At 36.7% G+C, this 19,186-nt stretch overlaps 1 protein-coding gene across 1 annotated transcript in view; it reads right to left on the bottom strand.

Moving 5' to 3' along the window:
- PARG (poly(ADP-ribose) glycohydrolase) overlaps positions 1–19,186 on the bottom strand; it is a 70,484-nt gene that overhangs the window by 24,128 nt on the left and 27,170 nt on the right. Inside the window, exons 9-12 of the mRNA XM_069797627.1 lie at positions 14,425–14,517; positions 12,233–12,405; positions 5,625–5,700; positions 3,274–3,445 (exon numbers count right to left, since the gene is read on the bottom strand). Coding sequence (XP_069653728.1) covers positions 3,274–3,445; positions 5,625–5,700; positions 12,233–12,405; positions 14,425–14,517 — 514 coding nt within the window. The remainder of the gene's footprint in view (positions 1–3,273; positions 3,446–5,624; positions 5,701–12,232; positions 12,406–14,424; positions 14,518–19,186) is intronic.

Raw genomic sequence — 19,186 nt, 5'->3', positions numbered from 1 at the left:
CTTATGAATTCTTATACATGCTGAAGAGATCAATTTCATCCAAAATCTATATTAAGTCACAGAAACTGATTTTAAAAATGTTAAAAAGGTTTTATGAAAACTTTTTTATTCATTGAATGATCAATCAGGACTTTAAGAAGGCAAACTCCAGACTTACAGAGTCTATTTTAAAATGGGCCAATATGCAAGTTCTATCAAGGGGTTGTGCTTGCACAACTAAGAAGGGGTTCCTAAAAGAAAGAGTTGATGTGTGCGCATGTGCGCGCATGCATCTTGCCTAAATGTATAAATTATCTCTGACCTTTTATCTGGAAGTCTCATTTGGCATGACTCCTTTAAACCGGTTAATTTATCTATTAGCCCGATCATGCCTTTACTAGTTTTTTGCCTCTTTACATCAAATTGAAATCTTATTTATATTACAAACTCTCAGGAGAGAGTTCTTCATGTCACAAAGGCGATACATGATTCGGCATAACTAGCAGAGTGGGCAGAAGAAGTCCAGAACTAGAAAAACTATGCCTGAAATAAGTCAAATCAAGCTAAAAGGCAATGGCAAGGCAGATGAACTTGGTTTCATCCGTTACGATTACACACCAAAATGCAGTCACTGTCAAGTAGGGAATTTCAACCAAATATTTTTTAAAATCTGAAGTGTTCAGCATTGGCCTGTCTTTTCTTGTTAAAAGCTGTGATAACTACCTCTCTTCTTTCTCCTCTGGGATCAAAGCTAGAGTAATGCTGATTTGCTTCTGAAAAATCTCATTTACAGCAGATAAATATTCCCAAAACACCATCTATAATTACAATAATAAGAGATATCTGTATTTCTGTTCTAGCCCTATATGGCTGGGTAAAAACCACAGGGCAGCACAAATGAATCTGAAAAGCTCTGGGTTCTGGCACAGGCACTTGCTGTAGAGGGATACTCCATACAGCAGGAAGAGAAGAATACTGTGGCATTCAAAATTATCTGTATTTTGACCTAGTAGCTATATGCATCCAGTAACTACATGCATCAGATCTTTTATAGCAGCTAGCTCAAGAGCTCTCATAACCTTTCTCCTCCTCACAGTATTTGCTTTTCTTCGCTATGACATAACATAAACTGTACTTTCTCTTTGAAAATCCATGGTTAAATAGAGAAAAATAATTTTTAAAAACTTATTTATTTAAAACAAAAGCAGGCAACACCAGTCCTGCACACACGTTTTAGGACTGAATCCGCTATAAATTATGTTTGTCCAAAACAGAATGCATTTATAAAGGAATAGCTATTTATGGCAGCTTGAAGACACCATGTCTTAGATTATTATGCTTGAATTTACTTAATATTTTCTGTGTCTAAAATTTACCTTTATTAGTGAGCCAGTGGCAAACTGAAGATGGCTATCTACAAACATGCTTTTTATTATATATATATTTGCAAAACACTAGTATAGTACTTGCGCATTTTCATATAACCAGACCAAGGAACTCTTGTCTTCAGCTATTTCAAGTAAGAGTGCTTTACATTAGGAATATGTTTTAAAGGCCAATCAGACCAGTGGAAAAATCCCCACAGATTTTAATGGGCTACAAATTGGCCTTAAACCCTTATAGTATCTAATTATTTGAAGTTATTGATATTCACTCAATTGAATTTGATTGCTTCATATGTTCTTTTAGATTTCCACAGAAATCATATCACGATTACATTAACGATTCAGAAGACTTCCCCCAAGCTATACTAAAGTCAGAAGAAAAGCACAAGAGAAAAACCAACACACAGCCCCCCATACACACAGGCAGCCAAGCTTTCCTAAGCACAGCATAAAGCAACCAGTCATCTTTGTGAATGCAACAGTAAAAGGAAGTGATATTTACAGCAATCAAAAATGGCCCAGTCCTGCCCCATTAATTTAAGTGACGATATAACATGGCAAAGTTATGAACATTTTAACCTTGAACCTTACTTCTGAAATGATCCATTAGGCAACGTTATGAGAAGTTTTATTTCTGAAACAAGTATCTCTATTTTGAAGAACAAAGCTGGATAAGGGCATCAATAAGATATTAAATAAAATTCTTCTTCAAGCTCTGAGACACAGATCCTACTAAAAAACCAACCCAAAAATATAAGTGGAAACCACATAATCAATTTTCTGACAAAAGAACCCAAGGCCAAAACCCATTAATTCCAATTAAAGAACTCATCCAATGAAGTGCACTGTAAATCAAATGCAAAGCACTGCAAGCCCACCTTCAATCAAAGTAATTGAAATATTACCGGCAACTGCATACGTAAGCTGTTTTGCTTTGTACAAGATGTTACCACTGCCATGCAGCTAACTTCAATTTAGCAGACACAGGAGCTAAGAAACCTTGCAGGGCTGATCACCAAACACAGCTGCAAATTTATTTCTGGTTCTCCAGCTTCCAAGCCAGGGTAGTGGCAATGTTAATCAAATAAAAGACCTCTACAGAGATACACTTAAGTACTCAAGAAATCAAGGTCAGAGATTTAAAAACCTAAGAAAGTAGATGTGTGAACAATGTCATAAACACCGAGTAGTCATTGTGGCTAAATTAAAACTCTTTCCTACCAAATATTTGGACATTAATTCAATTGCTCTGAAGAGAAATCCTATATATGAGAAATAAAATATTAAAAATAATAAAAACAAATACTGGGAAAACATTAAAAATTTTTTTTTTAAATTACTCAACAATTGTCAGTAAACATACTGTAAAGTTACAAGGCAATAGTTTATGCTATTTCAATAATTGTTACAAAAACGTATGCATTTGTTTTGCATTAGTGTTTTCCTAAAATTTTAGGGTGGAAAAAAGCATTTTAGAAGTGTAATCAATATTCTGGTTTTTGCAGTCTCATTGAGTGCAAACTCAAAATTGTCTTATTTTCAACCAACATTTCCACCTTGGAAAGCTGGAGCCAAAAGCTCTAAAGAACCTGCTCTTAAGTCCTTCGAGTGCTGAGGCAAGCGGCAAATCTGCAAGATACTTTAAAGGGTGCATTTCCAATAATGCAACATCAACATGATTTAATAACATTAAGAGCTACACAAAGTGACCTTGGCATGCATATAGTTTACTGGGGGAAAGTTGAACCAGCTTAAGTAAACAATTCCAAAAGACACTGTTTCTGATTACGGTATAATCAAAATACAGTAGTTTACTTGTAAAATTTAATTTCCAAGGAGCTAAATTGATCCCTTGAGATTACTTGAAGAACTGGCTCCAGTAATTTTTACAAGCAGAAGGAACCATTACAATCATGTGGTTTAACCTCCCAGTTAAGTAATTTCATATCAGTATTTCCATCTGCAGCCTGTATCTTCCCATCCCCAGGCTGGGCTTCTTTTAAATGTTTCTTTTCAAAAAGTATAATCGTGTCTTTACACTGAAATCGGAACCTATCATAAGACTCAGAAAGCTGTCCACGCTGTAACAATATGCAAAAATTTACAGTATGGATCATACTTCAAAGAATACTTCCCATTCATAAATCCATGGCATTTCATGTGTGCTGTTTGCAAAAGCATGGATGCACAATTTTATACTTACGGTCCCCAAAAATAACTATGTGTGCTTCTTCTTAACTACTACAGGCACTAAAAAGTGCCTTTTACTTTACCACTGTAGTTGAAGACACACTTGTATTATTTCTTGTATTTTAGCATGATCTCACTAAAAATAACATCGCATCTAAGCAAGTGCAAGCCATTTTACTAAAACCTAATTTTTCCTCCTACAAATAGAAGTGGAAGAAGGACTTACAAGGAAGTAGTATGGAGAGATGAATTTCACCCAGTGAAGGGACTGAGCAGTGGGAAGGATGGAAAGTTAAGGCAGAAATGAAAATACGGTATCAACATAACCTTCAACCTCAAGAACGCAGCTGATTACTGAACAAAGTTTTGTCTAATGTATAGGATGACAAAACACTTGGAAAAAAGAAAAAACCAAGCACCTTGCTTTTTGTGTCCTGTTGCATTTCAAGCCTAAGCTTATCGGAGGTATACGTGTAGGGGTGGAAATACTGTGCTTACGTCTGTGTCCTGGTTTCAGCTGGGGCAGACTTAATTTTCTTCCTGGTAGCTGGTACAGTGTGTTTTGGATTTAGTGTGTGAATAGTGTTGATAACACACTGATGTTTTAGTTGTTGCTAACTAGCACTTATCCTAAGTGAAGGATTGTTCAGTTTCCCATGCTCTGCCAGTGAGGTGGTATACAAAAAGCTGGGAGGCAGCATGGCCAGGACAGCTGACCTGAACTAGCCAAAGGGATATTCCGTACCATAGAACGTCATGCTCAGTATATAAACTGGGGGGAGCTGGCTGGGAGGGGTGGATCGCTGCTCAGGCATCGGTCAGCGGGTGGTGAGCAATTGCATTGTGCATCACTTGTCTTTTCTTGGGTTTTACTTCTCTCTCTTTTTGTTATATTCATTAGTATCATTATTATTATCATTATTGTTGTTATTATTATTATTTTATTTTGGTTATTAAACTGTTTTTATCTCAACCCACGAGGGTTTTTTTTTTCCCGACTCTCCTCTCCATCCCACTGGGAGTGGGGGGGAGTAAGCGAGCGGCTGCATGGTGCTTGCCTGCTGGCTGGAGTTAAACCACAACAGTATGTTACTGTCAAACTTGTATTACTCTTCATACGATTGAGGGCTATTTTCATGAAAAGGCTGAGGATTCTCAGTTGCTAGCAATCTCAATAGGAACTACTGAAATTTCATACTGATACATGGAACCCTAAAGGAAAAACTAACAGTGTTGAATGGCACAATAAACTCATCATTTAGTATTAGATCGATTGCACTAGGGAGCACACAAGAAGAATCCCTTCCATCTTTCTCCTGCAATTCCCGCCCCCCCCCCCCCCCCCCCCCCCCGGAAAAAAGAAAGTGCAGTTCCATGAACAGGAGAGAAAAATAAAACCCTCCCTTTTTCAAAACCAGTATCATATTTGTAATGAAGTATTTTTTTAAGCTTTGATTTGCAATGCTAAGCACAGTTGATGAAAACACTTTGTTTCAGTAAGGGTTCTGTCACAATATTATTTGACATTTTATTCAATTGTGCTCAAGGTAACCTCAGTTACACACATATTAAGGACTACCTATAGATATTAGTGTATCTAAGGTCTAGGAAATCTGTATGCATTAATGTGCACAGAGGGAGAACCCCATCATGTAAGAGCTGGAATGTGTATGTAATTATGTGTACTTATCACATGATTGCACAGGATAGAGAACAATCTCTTTCACTCTCTAAATATATGAAAGTAATTCAGCCTACCATATAGGAATAACTGGAATTACATTAATTACCTGTATCCTTTGCCTGAAGTTCTTTTCTGAGAAAGCTGTTTCAATTTATTATGTATTGGGGGGCGTCCCCCCCATACAGAAGTATCTGTCTGCCTTTTAAACCAGAGTGGTACATCACTAAAGCTTTGCTTCAATGAAAAAGATGGAGATAGTTCCAATCAGTTACCAGTCAAGGACTTTACATGAAGAATGGAGCTGCAACAAGTGTTTCACTGCTACCATTTACACTCCCCTTATCAAGAGAAATGAATTATGCAATGTTTCATTCCTGCTTACATACCTGTATTTTGTGAATAGCAATACCCCAGACCCACTCTGCTCTCCAAAGCACACCAGGGGGTGTGCAAGACAATCCACTAGGATGGATGCAGGAAAAAAGTATTTTTGTACCAGTCATAAAATAAAAAATATGTTTAAAATAGTGTTTATTTCATCTTTATCTCATACTTTTTAAAATTTTTTTTGTGCACATTTTAGAATGCAATATATTAATACAGTAGCACATGTATGTAATTTATAAGTAAATAAATACGCATATATTGGGGGTACATGCTCAAAAATTTTTTACTGGTAGGTATGTGCGATCAAAAAAGTTTGGAGACCACTGCCCTAGACAGCTTTAAATACTTAAACATCAATTATATAAGATAAGAAGAAAAAACCTTAGCAAATTTAAAATGGGAAATTCTTGTATCCAATATAAAATATAAACCCTTACTAGAAAGTCCTGCAGCCATTGAAAATATTATAAGTGAGAACTAAATACTATTCAGGATATTGAAGTTTCAGTTCACGAAATTTAGACTTTATATAAATCAAAAGCAGAATAATACAGATGAGGAACTCCTCCCAGAGAGATGAAAGGCAGACAAATTAACCAGCTTTCTAAACAGTACAAAAGGAAACATCATCGCTGTCCAGATCTTGTACTTCCCAATAGGAAGACATATCACAACCTTACACAAGTTAGGTACAGCAACCTCAGTTCTGCTTTTCTGGTGTCTAGTGTATGTTTCTTCCACTTCATCACATGAATTTCATCCTTCTGTATTAAAACTGCCTTCCTTTTCTCTGTTTATACAGGATGTAATTTAGAGGTTTTGAATTCCCTTGGTGTCAAAGTAGGAGAAAAACAATACATTCAATAATTCAACCTCACAGGCAATTTCTTATTTAGTCATGTATCATTGGTACGAGCTGTCGTCATCTCAAAGTTATTTAAGATCATTGTACTATTCAATACTCTTATGTTTAATTAGAACTTCATCTCTAGATAAATAGTGACTTTTAAGATTTGTATAAACAAAAAATTGAGCAATGTAATTTTGTTGGTAATCTAGATGCAAAAACTATCTTTCCATCTTAGACACACACATATACCCACATCTCTATTCTCTGTGCTTTTTATTTTGTACTTTTGTTTATTGTGGTAAGTAGATTGGAGCATTATAAACATGCTTTAAGAAAAAGTTTTGGTGATTTAGGAGTCTTAAAGTACATTGGATTGATACTTGACTTGGATGAAATGATAAGATGCTAACTCCAAGTACTCAACACCAAGGAATAGCAGGGTAAAATGTTTTACCCTGAGGATCTAAAACAAAAGACATCCCACACCATGGTACAACTAAGTTCTGGACTAAATTACTATATTTACTAAGCTAACAAAAAATATTCAGATTGGATACTGTTTTAATCAGTACAGCAAAGTAATTATGCCAGGTATGTTAAGAATAGCATCCTTTTAAAGTTGTCTATTTAAATATTATTTCATCATGTACCACACACAAATGCTGATTTTAAATTTTTCAGAAAATTATACTCTAAGTATTCCATCCAAGGCTAATTAGAACTTGTACTTAAGGTAGGCATAACAGAATCAATTTTGTCAGATCAGTGTCTGTAAACTCAGAAAACCTAGAACCACTTTTCAGAGGAGCAATGCATCTTGCAGTCCAAACCAAGTTATCTCAAAGTTGCTAGATAATTTATTCCCCAGAGAATACTCATTAGTGTTGCAAAATTGATGTTGTTTATGTAGAGACAATTGCATTACTGGTAAATTAGGTTTCAATTCTCCTGCATAAATGTACTATACAGTTTGCCCATTTCCTTTCATATATTATACATTCCATGAAAGACATATATATCTTAACTAGGGGGGATTTTCCCCTCATTTCCAATTACTTGAAATTACTTTAAAGGTTTGTTTGATAAAGAAATTCAGTCCTAGTGGAATACTGGCAGTTTCAGACCAGAGCATCCACTAATATATGTGCCAGAAGATCCACCAGGCTTATGCCATTAGACATACTACCTTCAATTATGAATTCAGCCTCAACTGTTTTGATGGGAGCTATTACAGATGCATAGTCTCTCCAGTTTAACTACAGTATTTTTTTGAAAAAGGAAAACAGCAGTTACTGTAACTTGACACAACAGCTAAGAATGGATCTGTAGCAAAGACACAGAAAAAGCAAAGTAGGTCCTTGACAAACCTGTCTCCTTTTCAGTCATCCAGAACACTGACTCAAGATTGCAGAAGTATTTTTCCTCATACTTTGCTTTTACATATAATCAAACTAGGTAGTTTCCTAAATTACCAAATTCTACAGTGCTAAGACACAGGTCTGATAACATGGTCAGTGGGGGGGGGGGAGAAAAACCTCCACAGCACCAAGTCTTCTGTGACAGTGGACAGTAGCTGTTTCAGCATCTTACAAAAAATAAATTCAAGAAAGCATAGTTCAATCTTATCTTTAAAAAGTTCAAGAGGAATATGTTTTCTATGAAAGTTCCATGTTAAACCACAAACTATTCACAAAGAAGATTAATTACAAGCATTGTCATAAGAAACTACTTTAAACTGTGCAACCAACATCATAACTGTAGAGATGATTTCAGAAGAGTCAATGCAATTCATGCTCTACCTTCAACCAGCATGCAACTTCCATGGAAAATTTATCAGTAAGAAGAATAAAATGGCAAATTTAATTATTTCTTTCTTTTGTGATGGGATATTTTTGCATAAAACTGCCCAATCTATTTCCATCTTTCATCCATAAAGAAAAATTGAGCTCTTTAAATTAACTTGATATTTCGAACAGAAGCAGTATTTCATGGTATTTAGTATGATCTAATGTTTGGCCACTGAACAGCTGTCATTCTATCTACTAGAATTCATAAATATTAAAGCTCTCAAAGTTAAACTACAAATTCCATTTTATTACCTACATTTGAAATGGACTATGTTATTAATGACCTAAGAATCATAATAGGCCCATCCTTGCCAAGCATGAAAGGGAAGAATTCAATTAAATTATTGAGTATTTCATTATACACAGGTGACTTTCAGTCTGTAGCATGAGGAACAATCAAAATAGTCAGTGTCACAAAATACTATTAAACTAAGTGCTTCAGTGTCAAAAGAGGAATGCTCACTTTTTTTTTCTTTTTATTCCTTCCTTTGGCAAGACCAACAGGCAGAAGAGGTAAAGCATGGATGACTTGTGTTAATACTAACACATACAATGGCCTGCCTTCCAATCAGTTGCAGCACATGCACCAGCATTCAAACAACTTGCCATCATCACTGTACTAACAATGCCAAGCACTGCTTCACCAGAAAATGCTTAATGGGGGGGGGGAGAATAGGAGAGGGGAAAAAAGAAGAAGGGGGAGCCGGGGGGGAAGTAAATTCTTAATATCTTGCACTGACTGTCTGTTATTTTGTCAAACAGATTTGTACCTTGGGGGAAGTAGGGGTGGAAGTCACATATGCTAGTTAGTACCACATAAAAACCTAAAGCAGGGAGAATACTGGGAGGGAAGAGGGAACATGACAACATTTAAATGGAGAAACTGTAATTATTTTATAGTGTATAAAAAGATATTAATGCTTAAGTCTGCATAAAGTGAATTGATAAATGACTGCTGCGTAAAATTGAAAACACAAGAAAGAAACAGCTTACACAGTTGTGTTTCTAACTTAAGGCACAAATTTTATTTTGTCAGTCTCAAAGATTTGAGGGGAGGGGTGGAAGCCTTTTGTATGAATGTAGAAAGGGCATGTGTAGTGGAACTGAGGAACACCACATTTGCTAAAGAAAAAAATCCCTCAAATGCCAGCGTCCGCTCAGTAATTTTGCTTCGTTAGGGAACCATGGCAGATTATTATTTTGTACCCGAAGAACAAAGTCATTCATTCAGTCATATAGCAGATGAATTATGCTGAGGAAAGAACTAAGTCTGGAAAAAGCTGCAGACCATAATACTGTGGGGAGAAAGAGTTGCTGTGTGGAACAATCTGTTATGCCCATCCCTAAGCAGACAGCAAAGCAGCAGCCTCCAAAGCCTTTACATCAAAAACATTGTTATAAAGAGGAAAAAAAAAGTCACAAACATTTTAACTTCAGTCATTGCCTACTGCCTTTTGAGTATATCCAGCTTCACAAAAGGCTTTTTTGTAAAAGCTGAAAATACACACTGCAATGGACCAAACCTTGTCATCTTTACAAGGCTGAAACAATAGCTGAAAACTCGACATTTTATTCTCTGTCCTTGCTACTAAAGAACTAACTTTTCAGGGCGATAAAATACAGGGTTGACAGGAGGAAAAGAAATAGGATACTATCCATCCTCCTCCTCCTCCTCATTTTAGATTTCAACTGAGTCAGGTTATACACAGTAGCATGATACAAAACTGTAAATTCTTGTAGTACTCCCTCCACCACTCACTCTTTTCAATCTCCTTTTGTTTTTATTCTGCCAGTCCCCCTCTCACTGAGACATTCCCTCTTATTTTATCCACTGCCTGTCACACCTCATATTCTACTTCACTAATCTGCTCATTATCAAATGCAAAATACACAGGGAGGGGAAATTGTGGTCTGACAAATGGTTAAGTAGAAATAGGACTGAAAAAGGAAACTGTAACTATATAAAAATCACACAAATTGGCAAACACTGAGGAAGAGCCACTTTTAATCCTCAAGAACCAGAGGACATCAGCTTCCTTTCTTTTCTCCAGTTTGGCAACAATATTCTTGCACTTAAATGAATAAAAATGGCTTTCTACCCTATGTGACTAAAAGCTGAGCATTACCTCATCCATAATGCAAGAGGAAGGCCTTAAGATTGTCTGCTGTATTACCCTTTTTAAATAACATTGTTGGAACATACTCTGAGTGATAGGACTAGGAAGCCATGTCAGAAAACAAAGGAGGATGACTGGAATAGCATAGAAAATCCTGAATAGTTAATACTTTATACTACTGGTCATTCTTTAAGTCTATGGCAGGAAACTATTTACCTAATAATTTGCCAAGGCTTTTTTATTTAGTAGTAGTTCACAATATTATGCCCCGAGTTAACCACTAGTATTACACTACAGTGACTTTACATTGCTGTGCACTGTTCATAGAAGAGAATATGAATTTACTGCACTGATTTAACAGCATTTTATTCTATAGTTGGTAAGAATTTAACTGCTTGATTTATAACATGCTTTAAGTTACAACAAAACCTGGTACCTTAAAGTCCTTTAAAAAAAACATAAAATTCAGCTAGAAGTGTGTAGCTGGTGCAGTCAAACAGAACTCTTTCCAGAACTTTACTGTCCTCTTTCACTGCTCTGAACACAGATCTTTTTTAATGCATGGATGGTACTTTCCATTTATTTGTTCTTATGAACTAATGGTGGAAAAAATATGCTGAATTGTATGGTACATTAATGTCCACTCACAATTCTCTTCTGTAACCCACTGCACTGTTGGAATAAACACCAAGACAGTGACCCTGGTTTCTCTTCTGAAATACACAGTATAGAGAAACGTGTGCTAGCCCTTGAAGACAGCAAGCACCAAAACCATTATTAGTACATCAGCATGCCTGACAATTTATTCTGGGAAGTTCCAGTCTAATATAGCTCATGACAGGGCATACCCAAGTGTGCTGGATCACAGGTAACAGTATTTTTATATTTCATCTCAGTTTTCAGAGCATATACACTACATATGTTAACTGTGAGGAATAAGAAAAACCTCTAGATCAATAATCTGTCCAAGCTGCAGCCTAATAAACTTGAGGTTGATCCACACAGACTTGTATGGAAGCGTCCAGAAGATAACAAACTCATTTCTAATCTACAAGTCCATGTGAACCATAATATTTTGCAGCAGGAAATATCTCCATCTTTGTCCCCCATTTAAAATTGAAATAAGCATATTTAAAAAATAAAAGATGTGAAGAAAAATTTCTAATCAAATCTGTCTGTAAACTGCCATTGAGCAAAAAAGAATAAGCATTTGTTTAGAAATCAGAGTATCTTTAATTAAATTCTTATTGTGGTCTTGAAACCTTTTTAGGCTAACTTGTAGCAAAAAGGACAGCTTTATTTTAACATGCAGCTCTACAACTGCCTTAAAATGATAAGAGACTGGATACTGAAGAATCACGTCCTATTGATCTGACTTAATGTGCAGATCACCACTGCTGACACAAAGGAGACAACAGTAACATGGCTAGGGAAACACTGACCTTTAATTTAAATACATATAGAACACTTGGAAGCACAACTAAAATATACCATTTGCAGACAAATGGCTTATGAGGAGGTAGGGAACTGTATCAGCCTACTTATGCCACAACAAGAGCGTGCCTGTGCATGTGCATGCATGAAGAAAAGAATAATTTGGAATATTAAGCGTATCTTCCTGTGCACAGGATCCTTTCTTACGTAGTTGCATAGTTTTCTTGTCCCTTAGAGGTAAACAGAAAAGACAGAAAGCAAACTACTGAAATTAGTGACAGGAACATGAAAGAAACAGGAGTTTCTCCTGTAAACGACAACAATAATATTTTCATTGAAGGGTTATCAGCTTCATTTACTCTGGAGTGCCATACCTGTTGAAGTTAATGTCTGGATAACTAGAATATTCAGACTTCATCTTTGCATTGCGACGTGGAAAAGTACAGAAGAAAGCATTGGCTAGAAAACTAGCAATCTGTTCCTGTGACATTGTGATGGAGTGATTCATCTTTTGTTTCAGTAGAGGTATTGGCTACCAACAAAGAGGTGAGGGGGAGGGAGGGGCAGGACAGAAGGGAGGGGAGGAGAGAGAAAAATAATTAGCTTACCCATTTTAGAAGAAAAAACAGGAGCACAAATTACATTTGTTAAATTAGAGCAAGAGTAATTTAGGCCATTGGTGAACCCTTTAATCAGCAGCACCATTAAAGTCAAGAACCGTTTATTCAAGACAATTAGGAAAAAGCTTGCTTGACAAACTGCAGATTTCTAATCAATAATAAAAAGAAAGACCAAGAAAACACTGCTTGTCAAACAAAACCATGGGTAATGGGGGGGGAGGGGGAAAGTAGATGGGATGCTGTAAATCCTGGGCAATCTTAAAAACTGAAGTAAAAGCCCACTTCTGACAGCTGCATAGTTAAGAACCCTTAAGGAATGCTTTCAGCTACAATAACCATGCTTTACACTTTACAAAGAAACATGGAAGGCATGCCACAGATCATCAGTCTATGACTTGCTCTGAATTTTTTTCAATCCTACTTGAAAAAATAACACTGATAATATTTGCAGGAAGTGCATGATTATCCATTCTTTTATAATCACAATGAACAAGAAGCTCAGCATCACTTTGGTCTTCAGTCTGGAGTTTTATTTGACTTTAGTCAGGGTTTCTTTAATCTAAAAAGAAACTAAGGGGCAGGGGGAACAACAAAAAAAAAACCCACGTGAAGTGTTATACATCTTCCATTTTATCAGACTTTAGCTTCCTGATTTGGAATTTTTGCTCACCACATTAATCTCTTCTTCGAATACTCTCAGCCATCATCATTAGCATAGCTCCAGGACAGCTGAGCAGCTACATTTTAATCTTTCTAGTTGTGAATACAGAAATTGCTACTAATTCAGACTGTTGAATACACAGCCCTGTTTACTCCACAAAACCAGTTTTACTTGATTCTTATAACTACTACATTCATGTTCACTGAATCTCATTCTGTCTTCCAGCTATTTAATTAACAAGCTACATTATAATGTCCGAAGTCACACAGCTAGAGGGGGGAAAAAAGCCTGACAAGCTCTCTCTAATAAGTTCTACAAGCCTATAAAAATACGATATTTTTGACAGTATGTTATACTGGAATAAATTTAGCTTTATGTCTAACCAAAAAAATTAGTCTGACAAAGTTCTTCACAATTTACATTGCCTAACAGTACATCATCTTTATAAAAGGCATTACTATATGAACTTGCAAGTCTTGTGCTTGACTTTGTGCTTAGAAACTTCACAGCATTCTCAAAAACTTCCCCCATCAAGTGACTAGTAAAAACATTTTTAGGAAATAGTCATACTGTTTGAAATTATCTCTACTGTAGAACCCCGGCAGCCTAACAAAGTAGGGAGAGATTTTCTCTGGTCCTGTCCAATAAAATCAATTTCGAAAATTGTAACAAAGGAGGTTACAAATTAGTTATAACCCTGCTAATGTGTTACCTATCATACACTCTTGCTTGATCAGTCCTATTCACTTTCATCAGCTTTACTACCTACAAAACCGATTCCCATAACAATGAATTAGTTAATGTTTGTATGTCTGCAAGTATTGTGATGCTTTAACTAGAATAAAACGTTTCCAAGTAAACAAAGGCTTTATGAAAATACTACTTGTAGGATTAAAAAAATTCTAAAATAAAAAATCACACTTTAAGATTATTCAAGTAGTTCAGTTTGTAAGTGTGATTTTCAAACTTGAAATGTTTCATAGTATTTTCATTTTAAAAAAGCAAGAAGCAACTCCAGTATATAGAAAGGAAAACATTACTGAAGTTCAGGCTAAAAGTATGACAGCAAGATATATTTTTTTTTTTTTACATTCCACTATATCATTATAGAAGTGCATTGTCCGTTCTGCTCCCTAGGCCTCAGCTACGTTCAACACAAAACCTATAGCTTTTATTATAACACGATCCTGATGTTTTGACTTTAGCCATTAGTTACAGTTTGCAGAAAAGTGGTCTGCCACAGAGCACTTAGCTAGCTCTATTTACTTACCTGGGTGCAGATACTAGGGAGACAGAGTGCCAGCTTGACCATATCAGGAAGAATGGACTGGAACAAATGTTGAGCCTCTGCATCTTCAAGAACCTGTTAAAAAGAAAGGGGGGGGGGGGAGGGGAAGCTTTTTACCTCAGAAAAAAATGATTGTACAAAAAGTTTGTGAAAACAGGACCCATTCGAAAGAAATAAGAGAAAAAAATAGGTCCTTTTAGCTTCATGCAAATCTGTAGCATTTTTCGTGGTAGTACCTTCACTGCATTTTACCTTGCAATAATCCACTAACTGAAATACAGAAACAACTCTCAAAAGTTGCAGTTGAGAAAACATGTCACCAAACACCCTATAAACAAACCTTGAATAAGTTATCATTTGACTCTTTCCAAAGCCATGAACCAAATTCTCAACTGATAGAAATCACCACCTAATCACAGAAGTACTCGAACAATTTACTTAACTTCTATATTCAGGTCATAGTCCAAGACAAGTGCCTGTGACATTCTCCTGTTAAGGACATATGAAACACACTGCTGGGTCAGATCAGTGGTCCTCAGCAGCAGCAACAGGAAATGCTATCTAAGAGGAGCATGCAAGCCTGGGCACTTTCTGCTGTCCATCCCCACCATGTTCCCTAAAGAACTATAGCTGTTGGATTACATCCGTTAAAGGGTGCACCCTGCCTGGTCCACATGCTGAAGTTGCAAACTTTTCAGTCTCTTCCTTTAAGACAGCTGGTCCTATGACTATTTTAGCTGCCCCTCTCTACCTGCTCTAACATTCTTCCAGAGAAGGAGACACCAGAATTGACAACATTAAAAAACAAGTGGGGACACCAATGTTTCACAAGGCTTCTCAAAGTTTTTATACTCAATCACTCACATCAATCCATTCTTGTCCTATTCCCAACTCCCTTCCTAACGCTGTCTGGCCCACTGTTGACATGTTTGGCTGCCAAAGTGTATCAAGCCAATGTATTCAGAGAAAGTCCAGGATCTCTCTTCTAAGTTGCAACTGCCAGTTCTGAGCATAACATCATGTACCCAGGATTTAGACGAACCCACCCACACCCTACACTCCCATTCACGTATCATACACCTATTTTTAAAAGGTGCAAAAGGTTCTTTACCACGGACAATGCTCTTCTAAGAAAAGCTAGGATAGGCACATGAATGCGAGGTTGTGAAAAGAAAAGCAACATAAAGCAGTGCAGTTGCAATATGCAAAGTGGCACAAAAGCATGCCATATCCTCAAAAGTCTCATATTCTGCCATATGAACCAGCTGAAGTAAGATCAAGGAGAGGAAAGCATTCTCCATCTTCCTGTGCAGTGGTGCAGTTTTTCCCCTGATCTAGGGATCCAGGCACTAGATGTGACTGGCTGTTAGATTTGCATGCTGCGTTTAAGTCAAAAAACAGAGAGAACACACAGCTTGCACTACAGCTGGGGAACAGAAGATGAAGGTCACAGTTCAGCCTTCTGCCTCCCTCTTTCCCCTACATCCAAGGAATCTGTATTTGAGACAACTACCTTCTACCAGTTTCTAGATTAAAATCATTAAAGTTCTGAAACTGTGGCTTTAAAGCTATAGAATATTATTTTTCAAGTAAAACTGTTAGAAAATAATTGGATTTACTACCAATTTCACACAAAAACAATAGCAGACAGAATGGATGAAACGGCATCAAGGTATTATCAATTTTAGTCTCTGCAACGCTTAAGACTAATTGTGAAATCACAGGAAGTGATCTTTTTAGTCATACAATCAAAGCTTTGTAATTCACACTTCAACGGAAAGTTTCACACAGCCTTCAGAATGTAAAAAAGATACTGGCAATTTTCTTGAGGAAAATATGGTGCCTCTGATTCAAAGCATACTGTTCCCCATAAACGCCAAGCTGAAAATATTGTTTGAAGGCTAACAACTTCTGTTCTTCCAAGATCATTAAAATAACTATAGAGGTATCTCTGTTCTATTCCCCCCCGTTCTGAGCGATATAAAGGGACAAGAGTACTCAGGAGGTTAAAAAACAAAACACAAACAAATGCTCACAGGACAAACAACTTATGGCAGGGAAGGGGGGAAAACAAAACAATCCCAACACCTACACAGTTACTTTCCATGCATTATGTATGCTGCTCATGGAGACATACAATCAAGGCTCTAGTTTAGAATTTTAAATTGAAACAAGAGCTTACAAAGAACAGCAAGCCTAGAAAACATGAAAATCATTTGATATAATAGAGGAGGAATCCAAGTAATATACAAATTATTACTGAAAGTCAACTTTTTTTTTTAAGGTTAAGAAATGAACAAGATGCATCTCTCTCTCCTGTTGTTAGCTGCATATGCACCTACATATTTACACAGTATAAGTCAGATACTGAAAATTATGACCTAACCTTTATGATCATCTGCTCTATCACGAAACTTTCCTCTGTTCTTAGGCACAATGTTTTTAAGTGACATAAAGTAACAAAATAAGCACTTAAAGGCTGGAATTTCAGACCTCAATATGTAAAATGAATATGTAAGTTAAATCTACTCAAAAGATGACATTTAACCTCAGATGTCTACCAGGCTGTCAAATTCTGATATTCTCTCCCCTTCGGGTAACACTTCTTCTCTTTTAAAGTTGACATATAAATAGTGGCTGCTATGCTTTGCTGACTGCCACAGACTATACAGTATCACTTATCTGGTGACACATTATGGCACTGGACTTTGTCATAGCTGTCAAGACTTCAACCTTTTCTTTATGCTCCTTTGAAAACAACATAATAATAGTATGAGACAATTTTTTCCCAAAAAACAAAGCAGGGCCAGCAATTGTACAACTCAGCTTCAATACAAAATGCGTAACTACAGAGTTCACTTCTTAAACTGAAATTCTACTTTTCCTTCTCTTTACCTTCCTAATGTTGCACCAGAACATGCTCTCCTCTCTACATTATTCTTATGCATGACTTTTACCAGGCCTCCACTAATGAAAACCTCAAAATTTGAAGCTGTTAATGACCAGAAGTGTTCTCATTGGACTTCAGACAGATTATTCTTACATGTAAATGACAAATAAGATGGGTTTTTTTGTGAAAAGTGTTGGGTGCCATGAAAGCCTTACATTTTCAAAAGTCACTTAAAGAACACCACAACTTTAAAAAGATGATCATTGTGAGTGCTAAGTTCATAGACCTTGCCAAGAAACTCCTAACTCTGCGTCATTCTCTAATCAAACCACCAAGTAGCCTAAGCATCCTTGTTTTGAGTACTCCCCTATTTAAGCAAAGGTCTCCTAAATATTGCAGGGAAGCACATCAATAGTTTTCACACTCAAACATAGCTTGTTTATTCCCAGAAATACCAGAAGTTCACAAAATAGTTGCTGCAGTAAGTAATCCAAGAACTCTGTTGTTCAACTGCAGGTGCTGTTGCTGTTTTTTTAGAAAACAAACAAAAAAACCCCAACCAAACCCCTTTCTCCCTAATAAACTTTCTCCCTAAAAATAAATCCTTGGCCAACTACTCAGTCCTCTGCTTCCCATTTATATCTTGAGGCTATAACCCATTATTGAACAGCGGCAGTAAGCCAGAAATACGTACCCTTCCTTGCTTTAAGTTTTTTTTAAAAACTAAGTAACTTGAGTCATGGCTACATCCATGTAACTGTAACTTCCCCTTTCTGCCCATGGGCTTTTCCTGTACCAGTAACATTCCTATGAGTTTTTTATGAAACCGCCTGCAAACCCCTGGCTGCTTGGCCCTCATCCTCTTTTGACAACTAAACCAGCACGCCACCACAGCTGCAGCTTTGTAGACCAACCACTGTCACTGCATATTCTCAGCTATGCTCAGTGCAACAGAGCCTGGTTTTATCTGTGACAGTCTTTTCAGACTTTGAAAGCAGCAAAAAAGAACACTCAATCATGGAACGTAAAAGGATTCCAGGACGTGGAGTACTGACACCACAGCTACATCTGACAGATATCCCATGATGAAAATGCCAAATTGGAAGAACCTAGCAACAGCACACAGAATACCTGGTCACAGAATGGAATGAAGATTTATTTAGAAGGAAAGTCTCTTCAGGAAGCAGTGACTTGTACTGATGTAAAATCCAGCACATTTAGAGCCACATTACATATGCTACTTATTTGTTGCTACTGAAAGAGGGATGTGTCGTTCTAATTCCCCAAACACAGGCACCCATCATTTTACCAGTTCCCATGTTCATCTGATAATTTCCCGAGATCCTTCAGCTCGCTAATGCTACAAGAAAATAACCTGGGAGGGGGGGAGGTATTCTTCCGCTGCATTAGTGAGTCAAACAAGCCTACCAAAAAGTCATGCATTATTAGATGTTGTGCAGGGCGCGTGGTAGCTGAAACAGAACTAGTCATACCCCTTGTCAACAGTTGCAACTCTTCTCACTGAAAAAGCAGTAATACTCTAGTTAGTATGAAGCTGTTACAACAAGCACCTCACTTTGAAGTAAATCTCCTAGTACAGGAATATCTATATGGATTCAGTAATGTGCTTTTAACTGTGTACAACCTTTTTCAAGGCTACAACTATGCAAAGATTAAGAGAAATGATTGGATTTCCCTGGTTTAAAAAATAACATTTCTTTTATAACTTAAGGAATTCTAAAATATTAAATGGTTGTCAACAATTTTTGGTAAAGGAAAATACATTAAGTGTAGCAATTTTGTTTTTAAACAATTGATCAGTTTCCCTTTTCCTTATTATGCACGTATGTCCTT

Source organism: Haliaeetus albicilla, chromosome 11 (genome assembly GCF_947461875.1).
Source record: "Haliaeetus albicilla chromosome 11, bHalAlb1.1, whole genome shotgun sequence".
NCBI lineage: Eukaryota > Metazoa > Chordata > Aves > Accipitriformes > Accipitridae > Haliaeetus > Haliaeetus albicilla.
This window is presented reverse-complemented; position numbering and strand designations above follow the sequence as displayed.